This window comes from Pelobates fuscus, chromosome 13, assembly GCF_036172605.1.
Source record: "Pelobates fuscus isolate aPelFus1 chromosome 13, aPelFus1.pri, whole genome shotgun sequence".
NCBI classification, from domain to species: domain Eukaryota; kingdom Metazoa; phylum Chordata; class Amphibia; order Anura; family Pelobatidae; genus Pelobates; species Pelobates fuscus.
In genome coordinates, this window is record NC_086329.1 from 93,210,084 (window position 1) to 93,225,976 (window position 15,893).

General features: G+C 42.2%; 1 protein-coding gene across 2 annotated transcripts in view; it reads left to right on the plus strand.

Annotated features, from left to right (window-relative positions):
* The first annotated feature begins 1,536 nt into the window (after window positions 1-1,536).
* The window catches only part of B4GALT3 (beta-1,4-galactosyltransferase 3), a 36,557-nt gene continuing 22,200 nt past the window's right edge, over window positions 1,537-15,893 (plus strand). Inside the window, exon 1 of one of the 2 annotated variants that reach the window (XM_063438980.1) lies at window positions 1,537-1,617. Coding sequence is in view for 1 of the 2 variants with exons in the window: in XM_063438979.1 (XP_063295049.1) it covers window positions 1,663-1,686 (24 nt within the window). In the remaining variant the exon portion in view is untranslated. Of the gene's footprint in view, window positions 1,687-15,893 lie in introns of both variants that reach the window. The other variant, XM_063438979.1, reaches the window with a different exon arrangement.

A 15,893-nucleotide genomic window follows, 5' to 3' on the forward strand; every position in this document is an offset into this window, starting at 1 on the left:
ACCTGACAATACATGTATTCAGAGAAAGTCCCGTCTATCAATGTGTATTCCACAGTAAAACATAGAGCACAAAATAGTCACGTATAATGTTAGATACATCTGAAAACCCCTACGACAACATCACATCTAATCTGAGTACCCACGCCTACATATGCAATATGGGATTTACCTAGAAATTAAAATAAATTAAGATATAGGAATAGGTCTGTTTGGTCATGTGTTCCACAGTGTCATCATTCCTCAGTTTTTATACAATGATATTGTATGTTTTCATTAGGAAATTAGCTAAACTGTTAGGCCACTGGGATTTGCGGTAAAGGTGGCTCTCCTATTGGCTGTCTCTTATGACTTTGACTCCTTTAAAAAACTGGTATAACTATTTTTTTTTGTGTTTGTGTCGCGTATAGTGTAGGTTTTGTTTATTTTTATTTCGAATTTATAACAAGGAAAAATAGGTTATAGATTTCTCATAAACAGGATATTTAACCCCTTAAGGACCAAACTTCTGGAATAAAAGAGAATCATGACATGTCACACATGTCATGTGTCCTTAAGGGGTTAAAGCAGCACGGGTATTTTTATTAACATAGAATTTTTATGAAATATTCATAATGACTCGGTTGGAATTTCAGTAGGGATCACTTTGGCTCATGGAGTTTTATGAGTTGGACGAAACGGTCAGTTTTGCAATACGTTCTATGGAGTACGCCGTCTCATTTCAGGACCTTCTGTAAATCTCGATATTGTTCTCTCGCTCGTTCTGATGAAGGCTACTGATGGGTGATGCGTCAGGAGCTGAGACAGAACCATAAATACTTTTGTTTGAGAGATGACCACGAGGGAGAGCTATGGTATCCCAGCTTCTACCACTGGACCTCAAGCAGGCACGTCACCTCAGGGGGTCTTTGAAAAATATACTATATATACATGCAATTTCTCAGAAAACAAGCACAACAGGAACAATTTATTTAACGAAAAGGAGTACATAAATTAAGTTGTATTTATTGAATTTAATTAATTTAGGTTCATTGCGTAAATGTCAGTGTTTTAAAAGATAAATATAGACTGTTGCCAAGTGCCAACCTCTTTAATATATATACATATATATTTCACCTTGCCTAACCAGCATATGATGTTAACAGACACACCATCATAAGGAGGAGAGGGGGGTCTGTTTCCCCATTCTCCCCCTTCTTACACCCATGCTCACTTTGACTCCCAGAACCTACCATGTCCTATCTGAGGTGTACCCCCTGTACCCCTTTTACAGTCTGTTATCACCTAGCTCTGAAAACACTGTATCGTTTAAACAATGTATCACACATCACACAATCAGGTACTTAGCTGCTACAAAAATGATCTCAACAAAATGGCCCTCATTATATATCTGACCATAATCGATCTCTATATGCTATGGCTATTATTACACAGCACAGGGAAGTGCCCCTTTAAATGGGAAGCACGGCTGATAATTTAGCAGTATAACCAGGGGAGGAGATCTGGGGAGGAGCAGGGCAGTTTTGGGGAAGGGCCAGAATCACAGTCACAGAGGAAGGAGCCATGACAGAGCCGAGGTGATCTTTAAAACTGTGTCGAGGATTACATACAGCAAACCAGGTAGGAAATCCCTAGTAATGTCACTTCCCATCACCCTCAGCCAAGATGACGTGTAATGCTTGGAGACAGGTGAGTGAATCCTGCCTGAGTACAGGGGCTGCTCTCCATCACAATGGATACATGATGTTCCATATATTTACACCCTGCTACCAATATTGATACAGATGGGATTGTCTACTTAACCCTTTCTATAATTAAAAAATAAATAAATACATAATAGATAGCTTTCCATCCAAAATGGGTGAATGGTGGATTGTATTATTTATTTATTTACACATTTCTAAAAAAAAAAAAAGGCCACATGATGTCTTTCTATCAAAAAAAAAAGGATACATGATGATGGTTTATAGAAATCCACACGTTCTCATACAGGGCCTGCTGTTAAAACAGGTTTCATGGCTTAACCCTCTAGATTGCCAGCTCTTGGGACCAGGGCCTTCTGCCTGTATGATGGGACTGGCCTTTGAGAGTGGTACTCTGTAACACTGTGCCACACTTCAACTCATTGCTTTAAATGTAGAAAGAATGTTAAATGATGTTTGACGTGAGATTCTGGTTATACCCTCCCCATAGCATGCTGCTGTCTCCCACAGAATTATTCCGAGTGTTTTGAATGATAAGGAGGTGTATTAACCCTCAGACAGCCAGAGGGGGGCTTTAGAATGGGTATTTTTTACATTTTGAATAGCAGTGTTCTATTGTCTTTTGTATTCTGCCACGTTTATGGTAATTATGGAAAAAAATATTAAAACACAGACTGTATATTTATTATATTATAACAATATGGTGAAGATTATTATATAAAAACTAATCTATTTATATAGGGTGCTTCCTGGGCAGCTTGCGCTATTAGATAGCGAGTAAAGTTTAACCTCTTAAGGACCAAACTTCTGGAATAAAAGGGAATCATGACATGTCACACATGTCATGTGTCCTTAAGGGCTTAAATAATGTAAATTGTCAGCTTTTGTTTGTTTGGCTTTAGAAAATCCTGGAACCAAACACAAATACTTTAACACTGCACAACCCCCACCCCCCTCTCCCCTTTCTGAAAATGGGTGTTGTGTTTGTGATGACACCCTGTTGCCAATGTATTTGTATAGTTAATAAAACCTCCAGGCTTTTTTATTTTTAGTTGTTTTTTTTTTTAATTTAATTTCTTCTTTATAATTCCAAAATAGATTACAAGTGCAAAACTTATAACACAAAGTGGAACGCTGTGCAAGTGATGAAAATTATTTCTTCTTGCAAATAAGAGCTGTACGTAGCAATACATGAAAAAGTACAAACAAAAAACTATAATGAAGATGGTATCAACCCACATTATAGTACAGTGGAACCTCGGAACTCTGTCTCCTTTTCGAACAATTCTGAAGTCGAACAAATATTTTGAGTAAAAAATGTACTCGTACGATCTTCGGTACCCGAACATACAACAAAGAGCCATGTCTCATTTTCAAGTCAGACAATTATTATAAATAATTTGTAATAATGGCTAACAGTACATTTTTAGCAAGTTGAAAGGCAGGAACCACTCAAATAAATGTACGATGCTTATTATTAGAGTGATCTCTGCATTTTTAATGCATACATATAAATGTAAAATGGTGTAATTTTGGGGGTCTGGAACGGATTAATACATTTTACATTAATTCTTATGGGAAATGTTGATTTGGTTCTCGACCATTTGGGGACTCGAACAGCCTTCGGGAACGGATTAAGTTTGAGTTCCGAGGTTCCACTGGTATAGACGAAGTACACTTACATTGGATAGAGCCAATAGAGATATGCTTTTTTGTTTGCGCAGTGGTGCCATTCAAGGTAGCACTCCATTTTTAAAAAGAAGCTAATCTTGTTTAGAGCCATATTGGTCCTTGGCGTCAGATTCTGGAATGATACCTCCCCAATTGTATGCCTGGATCCTATAATATAAAATGCTGGTTACAGTGCTATAATAATACATTTATTGGTATACAAATAACAGTATAAAAGCAAAAAAGATGCATTAAACGTAAAAGTCCAGCGTATAAACCGCCAACACGCGTTTTGCTATTAAAGTTTCTTCAGGCACCCGCATTGGATCCAGTTTACAATCCCTGTAGAAGCTTTATGTCAGGGCCCCGCGGGCGGCTGCGACGGGAGGCTGCAGTCCGCTCGCTGCCTCACCCTCCAGCCGTCCGCGGGCCCCTTCTCCTCGTGCGCTCGGCGAGCTGCATCCTCCCAGCCTCGGATGCCGCCCGCGTCTTCCTCTACGTCCCCCAGCGGCAGCATGCATGACGCTGCACGCTGGGAGACCGCCCAATTTATTAAACGCCGGGGTCAGCCACCTGTGTCTAGATATCTCCGACGTGTGATTGTTAATTCTGATTGGAAATGATCCAATCAGAGTTAACCGTATGATTTATATACTTACCTTTCCTGTTCCTCCCTGCCCTGTTGTGGTCTTTGCTTGCTAGTATTGCTACTGAACTTGTGCTTCTGGTTACGTACTCTCTGGCTTGTTTATCTGACTTTTTGACTTTCTCCTACCCTTTGACCTCGGCTTGTTTCTCGTTATTCTGTCTTCTGGTTCCCCTTACTCGGCTTGTCTCCTGACTATTCTTTGTGTGCTTAGCCCGGCCACTCTAAGGTCCGGTACAGCACCTTTTCTGTGTGTGTGTTAGCGTGTTTGGTTCCCGGAATCGTGACACTTTTTAATAGCACTTTTCTACAGGACCCAGGAATACAATTGGGGAGATGTCACTCCACAATTGGACACCAAGCTAATTACCTTATAACTTTGCACTAAAAGTCTTGCACTTGTAATATATTTTGTAATTTTAATTTGTTGTTTAGTGTGGGAAGTAAGGTACTCTTTACAATTTTTTTTTTTTCTTTATACTTTTTTTTTTATTTTTTTTTTTTATTTGTAGTTTATAAGGTACATACAATCGTTATACAGTAATGTTACATACATTTTCTTAATACATCATTGCCATAAACGGCTAACAATTATCCGTGACTAAACATCCTACTAATTTACCGATTAAACTCTTTACTTGTTTCTTGTAGAGACGCCCTTGCCTTGTTGTTTATTCAGTGTTAAATGCATACGTTCATCTTATACTTTGCAATTTGTAGGTTACTCTCTTTTGTCTCGGTAAACGTAACCTGCTGTCTGTCTAGCACCTCATTCAACGTGTATCCTAGTATCTCACTCGTCTACGCTCCTGTGACTTAGGGACATGGTATCCTTATATAAATCACCTCTCCTACCTTTGTATGGTATTTGTCATTGTGTTGTATTAAACTTATTGTCCCATTTTACCAAGTATCTTCCTCTTTTCGTTTTTTATATTTTGGGCTCGTAATAACGTGTACATGTCAACTAGTTGCTGATAGTCTGATGTATGTACCCATTTTCTTGTATATATTTTAACCATTAACTCATAACCTGGGGGCAGGGAGTGAATAACTAGGGGTGGGCAGGGAAGGGGTAGGGTGGACGCTTATATTCTCGGCGGTGTCTGAAGTTGCCTTTGATCCATCTTGCGTATCTTGTGTCTGTTATTCCATTTTATATGTTTGATGTCCCTATCTGTGTGTCTCCTTTCCTAATTACTTAAGTGCTTCCCATAGTTCCCAAGCGTCTACCCAACATTTTTTTGGCGCTCTGTACGCTCTAGTGGTGCATTCATAAGTTTTGGTTATATCTAGCTGGGAGATAATTGCATCTAGCGTTGGGGGGTCTTATTTTAACCATGCTTTCGCTATACCCGTAATCACTGCTATGGCTATATGGAATAGAAGGTACTTATGGGATTTGAGGAGGTCCTTTGGGTAATGCTGCAAGAGAAATATCTTGGGGTTTAACGGTATATTTATATTTCCCACTTTCTGCAACAGAGATCCAACTTCTCCCCATAATGTAGCTATATTTGGACATGTCCACCAGATGTGCATTACATTTCCCGTTTCATGCCCACACCGCCAACAGGCGCCTGTCTGTGTCGGGTCAAAATATTTCAACCTCGTGGGCACCATATGCCACCTATATAATATTTTCCGTGACATTTCTAGCTGGGATGCACACAATGTTAATCTTTTGTGGGCTACAAATGTCTCTTTCCAAGCGTCTTCTGGTAAATTTCGTCCTATATCACTTTCCCATTTTTTAAATGAATTTCATGTCTTTTATCTTTGTTCTGGGGGAGTAGCTTTTGTATATTTGAGAAAGTATACCCGTCGTTGTAGGTTTGGTTTTCGTGCACAGTTGTCTCAATGTTACCCAGTTACTTGTTTTGTGTGTCATTTGCGATTGCCTATTATGTCTCCTGATCCAAGAAAGTATCTGTCTATGTGCAAACTCCGCTGTAGGTGGGAGTCCATATTTTTTTTGCAGCTCGGTAAATGTCAGATATACCCCTTCTTGTATGAGTTGATGTATGTGTGATAAGCCCAGGTTGGCCCATGTGCGGACATTTATTTGCGGAATCAGAAGTTCAAAGGAGTGTAACAACATTATCGGGAGTATCTCCGTTTGGAGGTTCAGAAATGTTATGTACCTATCCCATTCCCTCAAGGCTAAAGACGTAATGGGGAGAATGTTTTGAAATTGTTTTCTATGTGGTTTATTTATTCCTGCTATTGTGGTGATTGTCCATCCCTCTGTGTGTGACGCCTCTAGGTGTACCCACGCCGGGGGTGTTGTACTTGTCTGAAATGTAGACGCTATTGTCCCAACAATTGCCGCCTTGTAGTACCTATCTATATTTGGGAGTCCCATACCTCCCTCAGCTTGTGATAAATATAGTATATTTGCAGCAACTCTGGGCTTTTTTTTTGCCCAAACAAAGGAGTTGATTATTTTCTGTGCCTCTGTAAAATATGTTTGAGGTACATATATGGGTAGTGTACGAAATAAATATTGAAGTTTGGGGAGAACCATCATCTTTACAGCTGCCATTCTACCCGTCCACGATATGTATTTGTTCTTCCAACTCAGAAGTTGATTTTTGATGGATTGGAGAAGTGTAATGTGATTTGCTTTGAATAATTTGTGTGACTGGGTCGTGAACTTGACTCCCAAGAACGTGAGGTGGTCATGTCTCCACTCATATGCAGTGGAGTTTTGTAGGGCTTTGATTGTGTCCGGGGTTGAAAATAGACTAATCGCCTGCGTTTTAGTTGTATTTAACCTGTAGTATGAACAATCACTATATACTTTTAGTAGCGCATTAAATGATGGGATGGAGCTGTGTGGGTTGGTTAGTGATAGCATAACATCATCAGCAAATGCTGTTACCTTGTATTCTCTCCCCCCTTTTTTAATGCCTGTGATCGCTTGCTCGTCTCTAATGGCTTGCAACAATGGCTCCAAGGCTAGTATGTAGCTAGTATGTAGTGGAGACAGTGGGCAGCCCTGCCTTGTGCCATTTGTGATAGTGAAGGGCAAAGACGCAAACCCACTGTTTGTCACTTTGGCCGACGGGGTGGAATATATCGCCTCTATTAATTGCAGGAATTCCCGTGGAAATCTGAACTTCAGCAGTGTTTCTTTTAAGAAGCCCCAGTGCAGTCTGTCAAACGCTTTTTCAGCGTCAAGCGACAGAAACACACTGGGACCCCCTTGTTGGTGTTTCGTATACAGGAGACTGTACAGCTTTCTTGTGCCCTCTGTTCCCTGTCTTCCCCTCACGAACCCCACTTGATCTTTATGGATTATCCCGGGCATTATGTGTGCAAGTCTCGTGGCAAATAATTTTGTTAAAATTTTGGTATCTGTATTTAACAGGGATATGGGTCGTAGGTTTTGAGGTTTATTAGGCGGTTTCCCCGGCTTTGGCAGCGTGACTATATGTGTCATCAGCATGTCTGGGGCATGGTGCCAGTGGAGATTATATGATTGAAAGTGGTCACTAAATGAGGCCCTAAGCTGTGGCAAATTTTTTTTATAGTAGGCATTGGTAAGGCTGTCTGGGCCCGGTGATTTGCCCTGTGGCAGTGATTTGATGACCTGCTGAATTTCAGGTAGAGTGACTGGGCTGCCTAGTTCCCCTCTCTGATCCTCCGTTAGTCCAGGTAAAGAGATTGTGGATCTCCTGTGTGGAGGGCTGATGTGTTTGGGGTCTCGACTAATGTTATACAATGAATCATAAAAATTTGCCATCTCTGTCAGTATGTCCCGTGGGTCGTATAGTTTACCCCCCGTGCGGGCTTGCAGATGTGGAATTTTAGATTGGGCTTGCCTTTGGCGTAAAAGCGATGCTAATGCCTTACCTGCTTTATTACCTTGTGTATAGGTACGTATTTTCAATTTTTGAAGTATATGTGCTGTTTTGTCTAGAAGGAGTTCATTTATTTGTCGTGTGGTTAGAAGTATTTCCTGATCCCGCTCGGTCGTTGGGTGTGAGGATTGGGTCTGTTGTAAATCTCTGAGTTTTTTTTAGCACTGTAAGGTAGTTTTGGTCCCTAATCTTTTTTTGGTACGATGCCCTACTGATGATCCCTCTGACTACTGCTTTGTGAGCTTGCCATGTAGTTGTGGGCTTTAGTTCTGATAAGGTATTAATGTGAAAGTACTCCTCAATGTCTTGGTCTAATTGTGTGCAGAAGTCTGTATTGTTGAGCAGGGTTAGTCTCCATGGGGTTTTCCCTCTATGGTCATAATTGGTCCTCAGGGATATTGATACCAGGCATGGTCAGACCATACTATGTCACCAATATCACTAAGTTCTATGTTTTGTAATATGTTGGCCGTTGCCAAGATCATATCTATTCTAGAGTATGATTTGTGGATCTGGGAATAATACATGTATCCCTTTTCAGTTGGGTGGTGTATTCTCCAGACATCGTATAAATTATGTTCTATGAGCACTTTATTTAGGTCTTTGCATTGTCGGGTAAGTAATTTTGGTCTGGGAGAATTTTGTTCGTGATTTGTCCACCCCCGGGTGTAACACGTGATTTACACGTGATCTCCACACAGTATCATCGATGTTTTTTGCGGAAGTGGGATTTTGTTGAGAACTTTAAGGAGAAAATTCCTCTGGTTTACATTTGGCCCGTATATCCCCACCAGCGTGTTCCTAACCGTGTTAATGCTGCAATAGATTATAATATAACGACCTTGGGTATCCTTCTTTACTTGTAGTAATTCAAATGTGAGAGACTTGTGAAATAGAAAGGATACTCCCCTGGATTTCGAGGAATGGGTTGCATGATACTGTGTAGGGAAGTCTTTGGTGCCAAACTCTGGGACATGGTTATGCTTAAAATGTGTTTCCTGGATACACATAATGTCAATACGGTCACGTTTCGCTGCCTCAAGCAAGACTCTTCTCTTGTGCGGAGCATTCAGGCCCCTTACGTTATGAGATTGGATTTTCACACCCATTTGTGGTGAAAATCGTGTTGCTCTCGGGCTGCGACATGCTGCCCAACATATATTCCCATGATATCAGTTAGTGTTATGTGTTTCAAACGGATAGTTCTCAAGTATGTTTGGCGTATAACCTGACCGAGTTTGGTGCGTGAATCTGCAACTTTTGTAGCATATTCTGCGTCAGAGCTTTGGAAGGGAGAGTGAGGGAGTGGATGACCGGAGGGGAAATAACTTGGGTCTGTACAAGATACCCCATGAGGGGTCATGGCTTCTGTTTGCATAGCCATGGGGGGCAGATATCTAGATATCTGTACGGGTGGCTAACGGCCTAATGACACAATTATGGAAATTAGGACTTGTGATGTGGAGCTTTGACCCGTGTGCGTCTGATCTAGTAGTTCAGGAGAGAGAACTCCTACTCTCATACCAATTATATTTCTCGAGCTAGTCACCCATAGGAAAATTCGCATCATAAGTTATACACATCATTGACATCTTGACAAATATATATACAAGCATAGTATCACATACACCATAATGAAACTGTCTCATCGGTCTATGTGCAACCTTGTATTTCACTATACCTAAATGGTGCGGCTCTGTGATTCCTAGTATATGTAGTATGCGTCTATATAGATTCCATGAGTGTTTCCCCAATAACTTTTTTTTTTTTTTTTTTTAATATAACATTTTTTAACAGTTGAATCCCTTCTCTGAGGAGAATTGTCAGCTCATGTAGGGTATCTAATATGTGTGTTCTATTCTTGTCTCACTTTCCGTCCGTGCCTTGCTGATCACCCTCCCAGTAGCTATTCTGGTGGGATATTTTGTCAGCCTACGGTAAGCGCCAAAGAGTAATCACCGTATTTGTCCCCCCCAGACGGAGGTAACTCATAATTAAGTTGTGGTCTCTATAGATACCGTAATGTTTCTAGGGCTGCATTCTATCGGTACCTCTGTATATGTATTGGCTTAGGAGGATGCGTGTTGCCATATTATTCAATAGCAGACCAATTTGAGGTATTTACCTATAATCTAGGCGAGTTAGCTTAACCTAGCTTATACATATGTGTGCGTTGCGCAGTACCTGAACCGCAACGGAGACAGTGTCTGTGAGGTCGGGTGTCTCAATTTCCTCCTTCCTGTCTGTTGTGAACCTGCTTTGCTCAGTTTTATATAACAAACATAAAAGTTACTGTAAAGTCCGCCCGATGTCCCTTGTAACAAAATAATTTGGTTTAACCCTCATGGTCTCTACTATGTATATAGTCGCATTGCTGTCCATCTTGGATGATGTGGTCCTTGATTCTTGTCTCCTTGTGGGTGTCGGTATGTGAATGTCCTGAGTGCTCTCTCCGGAGATGGGAGGCATACCGTATGCCTATATGGTGTGCTGTACTTTGTTGTCCGGGTCTCTTACTCCATTTAATATCGGTCAGGATCTGTTCCTTTCGCTGGTTTGGAGTGCCATTCCACTTGTAAGCGCCGGGATGGTGTCTGTGGTTGTGCCGTCAAGTTGTCTCCTGTGCAGCAATTTCAGACCTTCAGCAGGTGAATTGATGGTGTGCAATTTCCCTTCCCGAGAAACAATCATTTTTGTAGGGTATCCCCATCAAAATCTCATGCCATTATTTCTCAAGCAATCAGTTATCTGGGAGAATTCTTTCCTTTTTCTTAAGGTGGTAGTAGATAGATCTGCAAACAATTTCACAGTTGGATAGTCTGCGTGTGGCACAGGCTTATTTCTACTCGTGCGTAATACAAGTTCTTTAATGTGAAAGAAGTGTACTCTCGTGAGCACGTCTCTTGGAATACTGTCAGGTATGTACCTTGGTTTCGGGATCCTGTGTACACGATCTAATAGCAGCATCTCTCCAGGAATGTCCGGTGCGTATGCTTTTAGGAGGCCTCTGACAAAGGCCTGTAATTCCTCTTGTGTGACCGACTCAGGAACTCCCCGCAGCCGCAGGTTGTTCCTTCTGGACCGGTCTTCGAGGTCTGCCAGCTTAGCTTCTGTCGCTGTAAGCTTCTGTTCTAATTGCTCTACATGGCTAGCCAGGTCATTGTGCGCTGTAGCAAAGTCGTCCATTTTGGCTTCGACCTGTGCTGTGCGTTTGGTGGTTTCTTGCACGTCCCTCCTTAGTGAGTCCATGGAGTGTTGCCAGGACATAATTAGTTTTTGGGATAGATTGTCAAGTGTAAGTCTCGTGGGTTTGGGCTGTCTCCGCCATTTTGCGCAGGCCGCATCTGGTCCGCGGCGTCCAGCGAAATTTTCGTGCCAAAGAAGTTGGCTTTCTCTGTTTTTGCAGCGTTTTTCTTCGCTTTGGTTTGTGCCATCCTTAATGTTGGCAAGATGTGCAGATTAGTTGGTCCTAACTGTCCGGATTAATAAAGATTGTCGGCCTTGGTAGCCAGAGCTCAGGTTCAAGCGACCATTAAGCTCGGCGGTTAGCCACGCCCCCTTTTCTTTATACTTTAACGATTGTTACACGCTACGATTTGTGTATCACTAATTTCTTATTTATTTGTGGTTAACCAGCACAACATAAGCAGCGTGTATACCTTGACATTTTCATTGCTGTATATATTCAGCAGTTGTGTCGCTATATCTGACACGAAGGAGTTAATCCGAATTTGTTATGGGATGCATGGTACGGCCTGGATAAATTTGCATTGATTATAACAGAATCATTTCCTGCCCTTGCTGTAGATATGTGTCAGGTATTGTGGATATTTTGCACTGTGTGTGTGTGTGTGTGTATACACATTCTTATTTATAGATATCTATATGGTGTTTGCATAAATCTATGTTCAGTTAATAGTTTTAGTAATGTGCTATAATCCTGATCTCACGCTATATATACATATATGTCGCTGCAGTTTTGGGATTTCTGTGGGAAAAGCAAGTCTTATGGCTTGACTGGTGTGCAGATTTTTGTTTAACATTGTATTAACTATCCACAGACTTCAGGTGGAAGGGGTTTTCAATCACAATTTTTCCCCACCATTGCGGACTGTTGTGTGTCTGTTGATCTGTATGTGTTGTGTTCTTGCTGTATAGAATGTATCGATGAAAACGCTCCTAATATAGACACATTTCTTTAATTCTTTCTTACATTAACAAACTACTTCCTGCATAATTGGGCTACAGCGGTTTAAAATAACATAGCCCAGAAGCCGTGCATTTTTATTTGTTTTTGTTCTGCCGCATATTTGTGGTTTTTTTTTTTTTGTTTTTTTTTTAAATTCTTTATTTTTGCAGTGCATATAGTCGGTACAAACAGGCCTGAGGTGCCCCAAAAGCAGTCCCCAGACGTTTCCTCGCGTAACATGCGGGGCATAAAGTTAACATGCACAATTTTAAAGTATTGAATAAATGTATATAGTAAACAGGGTTAAGCAGTACAGCGCTAGTCAATGATAGATTCAGGTAATGCTGGTTTGCAACGCTAGTGACTTAGGCAGGTTAGTACTATTATAACTTAAAATGACGTTCAAGCTAAACACATTTTTGTAGATATAACTGTAGGTTAGGACTAAAACAATGAACAGGACATTTAATTTGTGCACATGGATCGTGCAGGTATGTTTAGGTTTCGTATTCTGCTCTTTGCATGGTTTCAGTAGATGAGCAATCAGCAAGAGCTAAGTTCACTCCCTGACGGTACTCAGGCTTGTAAGATAATGATTACTCCTTGTGATGGAGTGTCACATAGAGAAAGCGAAGTGTAACCCTTAGCATATGCAGACCACGTTGGTCGGGTTTGTGAGATATGTTTACAATTACAACCAATATAAAGTTATGCGATGGGAAAGAGTATCAACAGGTTGCGTGCATTATATGTTTGATGCACTGCCCTGTCTAAAGATTACGTTTTAACATCAGAAAACTCATTATTTTAGAATAAATGTAAAATTGAAAACACATTGTTATCCAGGCAGTAATAATAAAACTGAAAAGCAAAATATAAGTGAGTAGCCTGGATACAGTCTCGGCGAAGAGGGTAAAACTGCGGCGAGCTGTGTTTTGGGGGGTCAATGTTAGCAGTCCTTGGTATTGTTGAGGTTAGTCGGCTGGTTGGTCGGGCAGATGTATGGTACTGCGGGTGGTCCCGGCTACCTTATATTTAATACCGTTGCCGTACCCGGCGGGTGTGCGTGCATGCCTTAGTTGATCGATGGTGTTGCTAGGATTAGAGCGTGGGCAACTTGGCTCTGTTTAGGTGGTGACCGAGGCGTATGTGACCTTTGTGGTGTTTTGTGGTACAAAAGGGGCACAGTTCGCTGGGTCCCAGCTGTGAGCTGGGGTGGTGGGGGCTCAGTGATCCGCTTGGGAGAGAAAGTCCCGTGGTAGGCCCAAGGCCTGTAGAAGATCCTCTGCATCCTGCTGTACGAGGAGTGTGTGAGCTGACCGTCAGCGGTATAATATTTTGTGGAGTGTGGCCGTGAGGGGTCGGAGTGATCTACGCCACGCCAGAGTTCCGTTTGAGAGGTCATTGTAGAATGTTAGCTTTGCATTCTCAAATTGTATAGGGGTTTTCCCCCGGAGGGCGGTGAGGATCGATGTTTTATCTGATCCATTTTAGAAGGTAAGGATAGTGTCCCTTATGGCCGTGTCTGGGGCCCCGGCGGGTTTCGGGATCCGGAATAGATCTGTTGGAGTGATGGGTTTAATTTGACCTGGGGGCAGTATAGTGATCAGCAGTCGCTTGATCGTGTGAGGTAATTCTGTCTATGGTAGCCCCTCCGGAATCCCCCTGACCTTTATGTTGGGTCTCCGTCTCGCGTCCTCCTGGGCATCGAGGCGCCGTTCGAGCATCATGTTTTTGCGGGCCAGTTCCTGCACGTCTCTCTGCAGCGTGGTGATAGTGCGCTGGCGTTCTTGAGAGGAGTCCTCCAGCACAGCAATTCGGCCCTTCAGCTCTCCCCTTAAAGTGGTGACATCCGCGAGGATGTTTTTTTGTAAGTCCGATAGTAGGGTTTTTAGCACCCCGGTGGTTACCAGGTCGGCATCCGGATCATTCCTTGTCTTGCCGGGTTTTGCCTTCGGCTTTGGGTCTGGGGCTCGGAAGTATTCCTCTTCGGCTCCCTCTGAGCAGTCGTCCGAGAAGTCCGTGCAACCTCCGTGGAGCGCCGCCATATTGGCTTCGCTCGGGCCACATGCTTGCCGCCACATTTTCCCTATTGTTAGTACTGGGGCTGGTTTGTCCGGCATCTGTTTTTTATTTTTGCGTCCCATCGGCCTTGAGGGATTCCTGCGTGTGGTCGGTGGTTAGTGGGGGTAATTTAGGCAGTTTTTTGGCTTAATTCCTCCGGTTGTAACACAGAGCTCAAGAGTCGTGCGTCCATTCACCTTGGCTGTCTGGCTTCGCCCCCTTTATTTTATTTTTTACAATACATTACTTTCTGTATTTTATATCTGTATTTGGGAGTCCGGTAGATCTGTTCATGAGTGCGAACTAGAAGTTTGCTAATGGTGAAATCTGGGTACTATCGTACATTCACCATGCTGATGGGCAGATTATGAAAAGTGTTGTTCTCATAGATGTGTAAAGTATAGGTGACCGAGGGCCTAGAGATTAGACAGTGATGCCCATAACTAATAACCTACCTTGGACCCTCTGGCCTGGCCTTTTCTGTAGTATTTTTTGGGGAAAAGGGAAATCATTGCACTAATCAAGGAACTGTTGAATGTATTATTTCCGGTTTTATATGAATTCTCCATGCTGTGGGCCAGCATCTTCACATAACGCCAAGGGGCATTTAAATGGGAAAGATGGCAAGGAAAAAACAGAGTGGGTCTGGAAACTATTGGTATATATTTTTTAGGAGCTATTGTTCTGGGGATTGGTTGATTCCTGCAAGGAAATGTTTAATTTTATTACAATAACATTTAATCTAAATGCATGTCATTCTCTGAGGCTGATTGGAGAGTTTGGCAGATAAAGGCCTATCCCAGTCCCTCCCCCTATCCCTGGCTAAGTGTATTACAGCATTCATTGTCTGCAGACGGTCATTCCCGTAGATCCATCATCATTCTGGGATTGCCTTTTTTTTTTTTTTTTTGGTAAGACACCTGTCGGGGGGGAGGGCTGCATTGGGACTGCCTGACTAGTCCTGGTTGGTGCTGACATTCAAACGACTAATAATTCAAGGTAGGGGGCAAGCATGCAACAAATGTGTGCATCATTTTTGGTATAGCCACAGCATTTGCAAGTGCAAATATGTCTTTCATACACACATTGCTAATGCTAGAGGTAAGTAGGATTAACCAGTGGCGATCTAAGACAGTCACACAGACCCCAGGGGTTCGATAGTGGCCACAAATCACGAATTTGATTTGCCCAATTCACAATCCCATTGTTAAGGATAAAGTGGGTGCTCCAAACTTGCAGCCAGTTGAGGGCCCTATGGGATCTTAATTCTTCTATAGCTGAAGGGCAGTACAGGAAAAGTGCTGTCTTGTGTATACAAATGTTCACACCGGGGCTCAGTCAGTTCATTAATAAAGAATGGGACTTTTTTCAAACCTTTCAAGAGCATTCATTAGAGTGAGAAATGTAAGGTATTCTTAGTCGTGTTAATACGAACCTGAATTCCTAACTCTATAGTGTCCCTCTGCCCCAGCGGTCCTTCCCCCTGCCATGTAAAGGGTTAAAAAAAAAACCTTTAAACACTTACCTGATTCCATCGCTATGTCCGTCAACGCTGGATTGGGCTCCTCCTCTGCCAACGTCGGCGCAATCCAGTAACCTTATGAGCATGTGCTTAGTCAATCTCCATAGGAAAGTACTGAATCAATGCTTTCCTATGGGGTTTTTCAAAACACTGAATGTCCTTATGCAAAGAGTGAGGACGTCCAGCATCATTTCACGGTGTCAAACTCTGTGAAACTACAGGAAGCGCCTCTAGT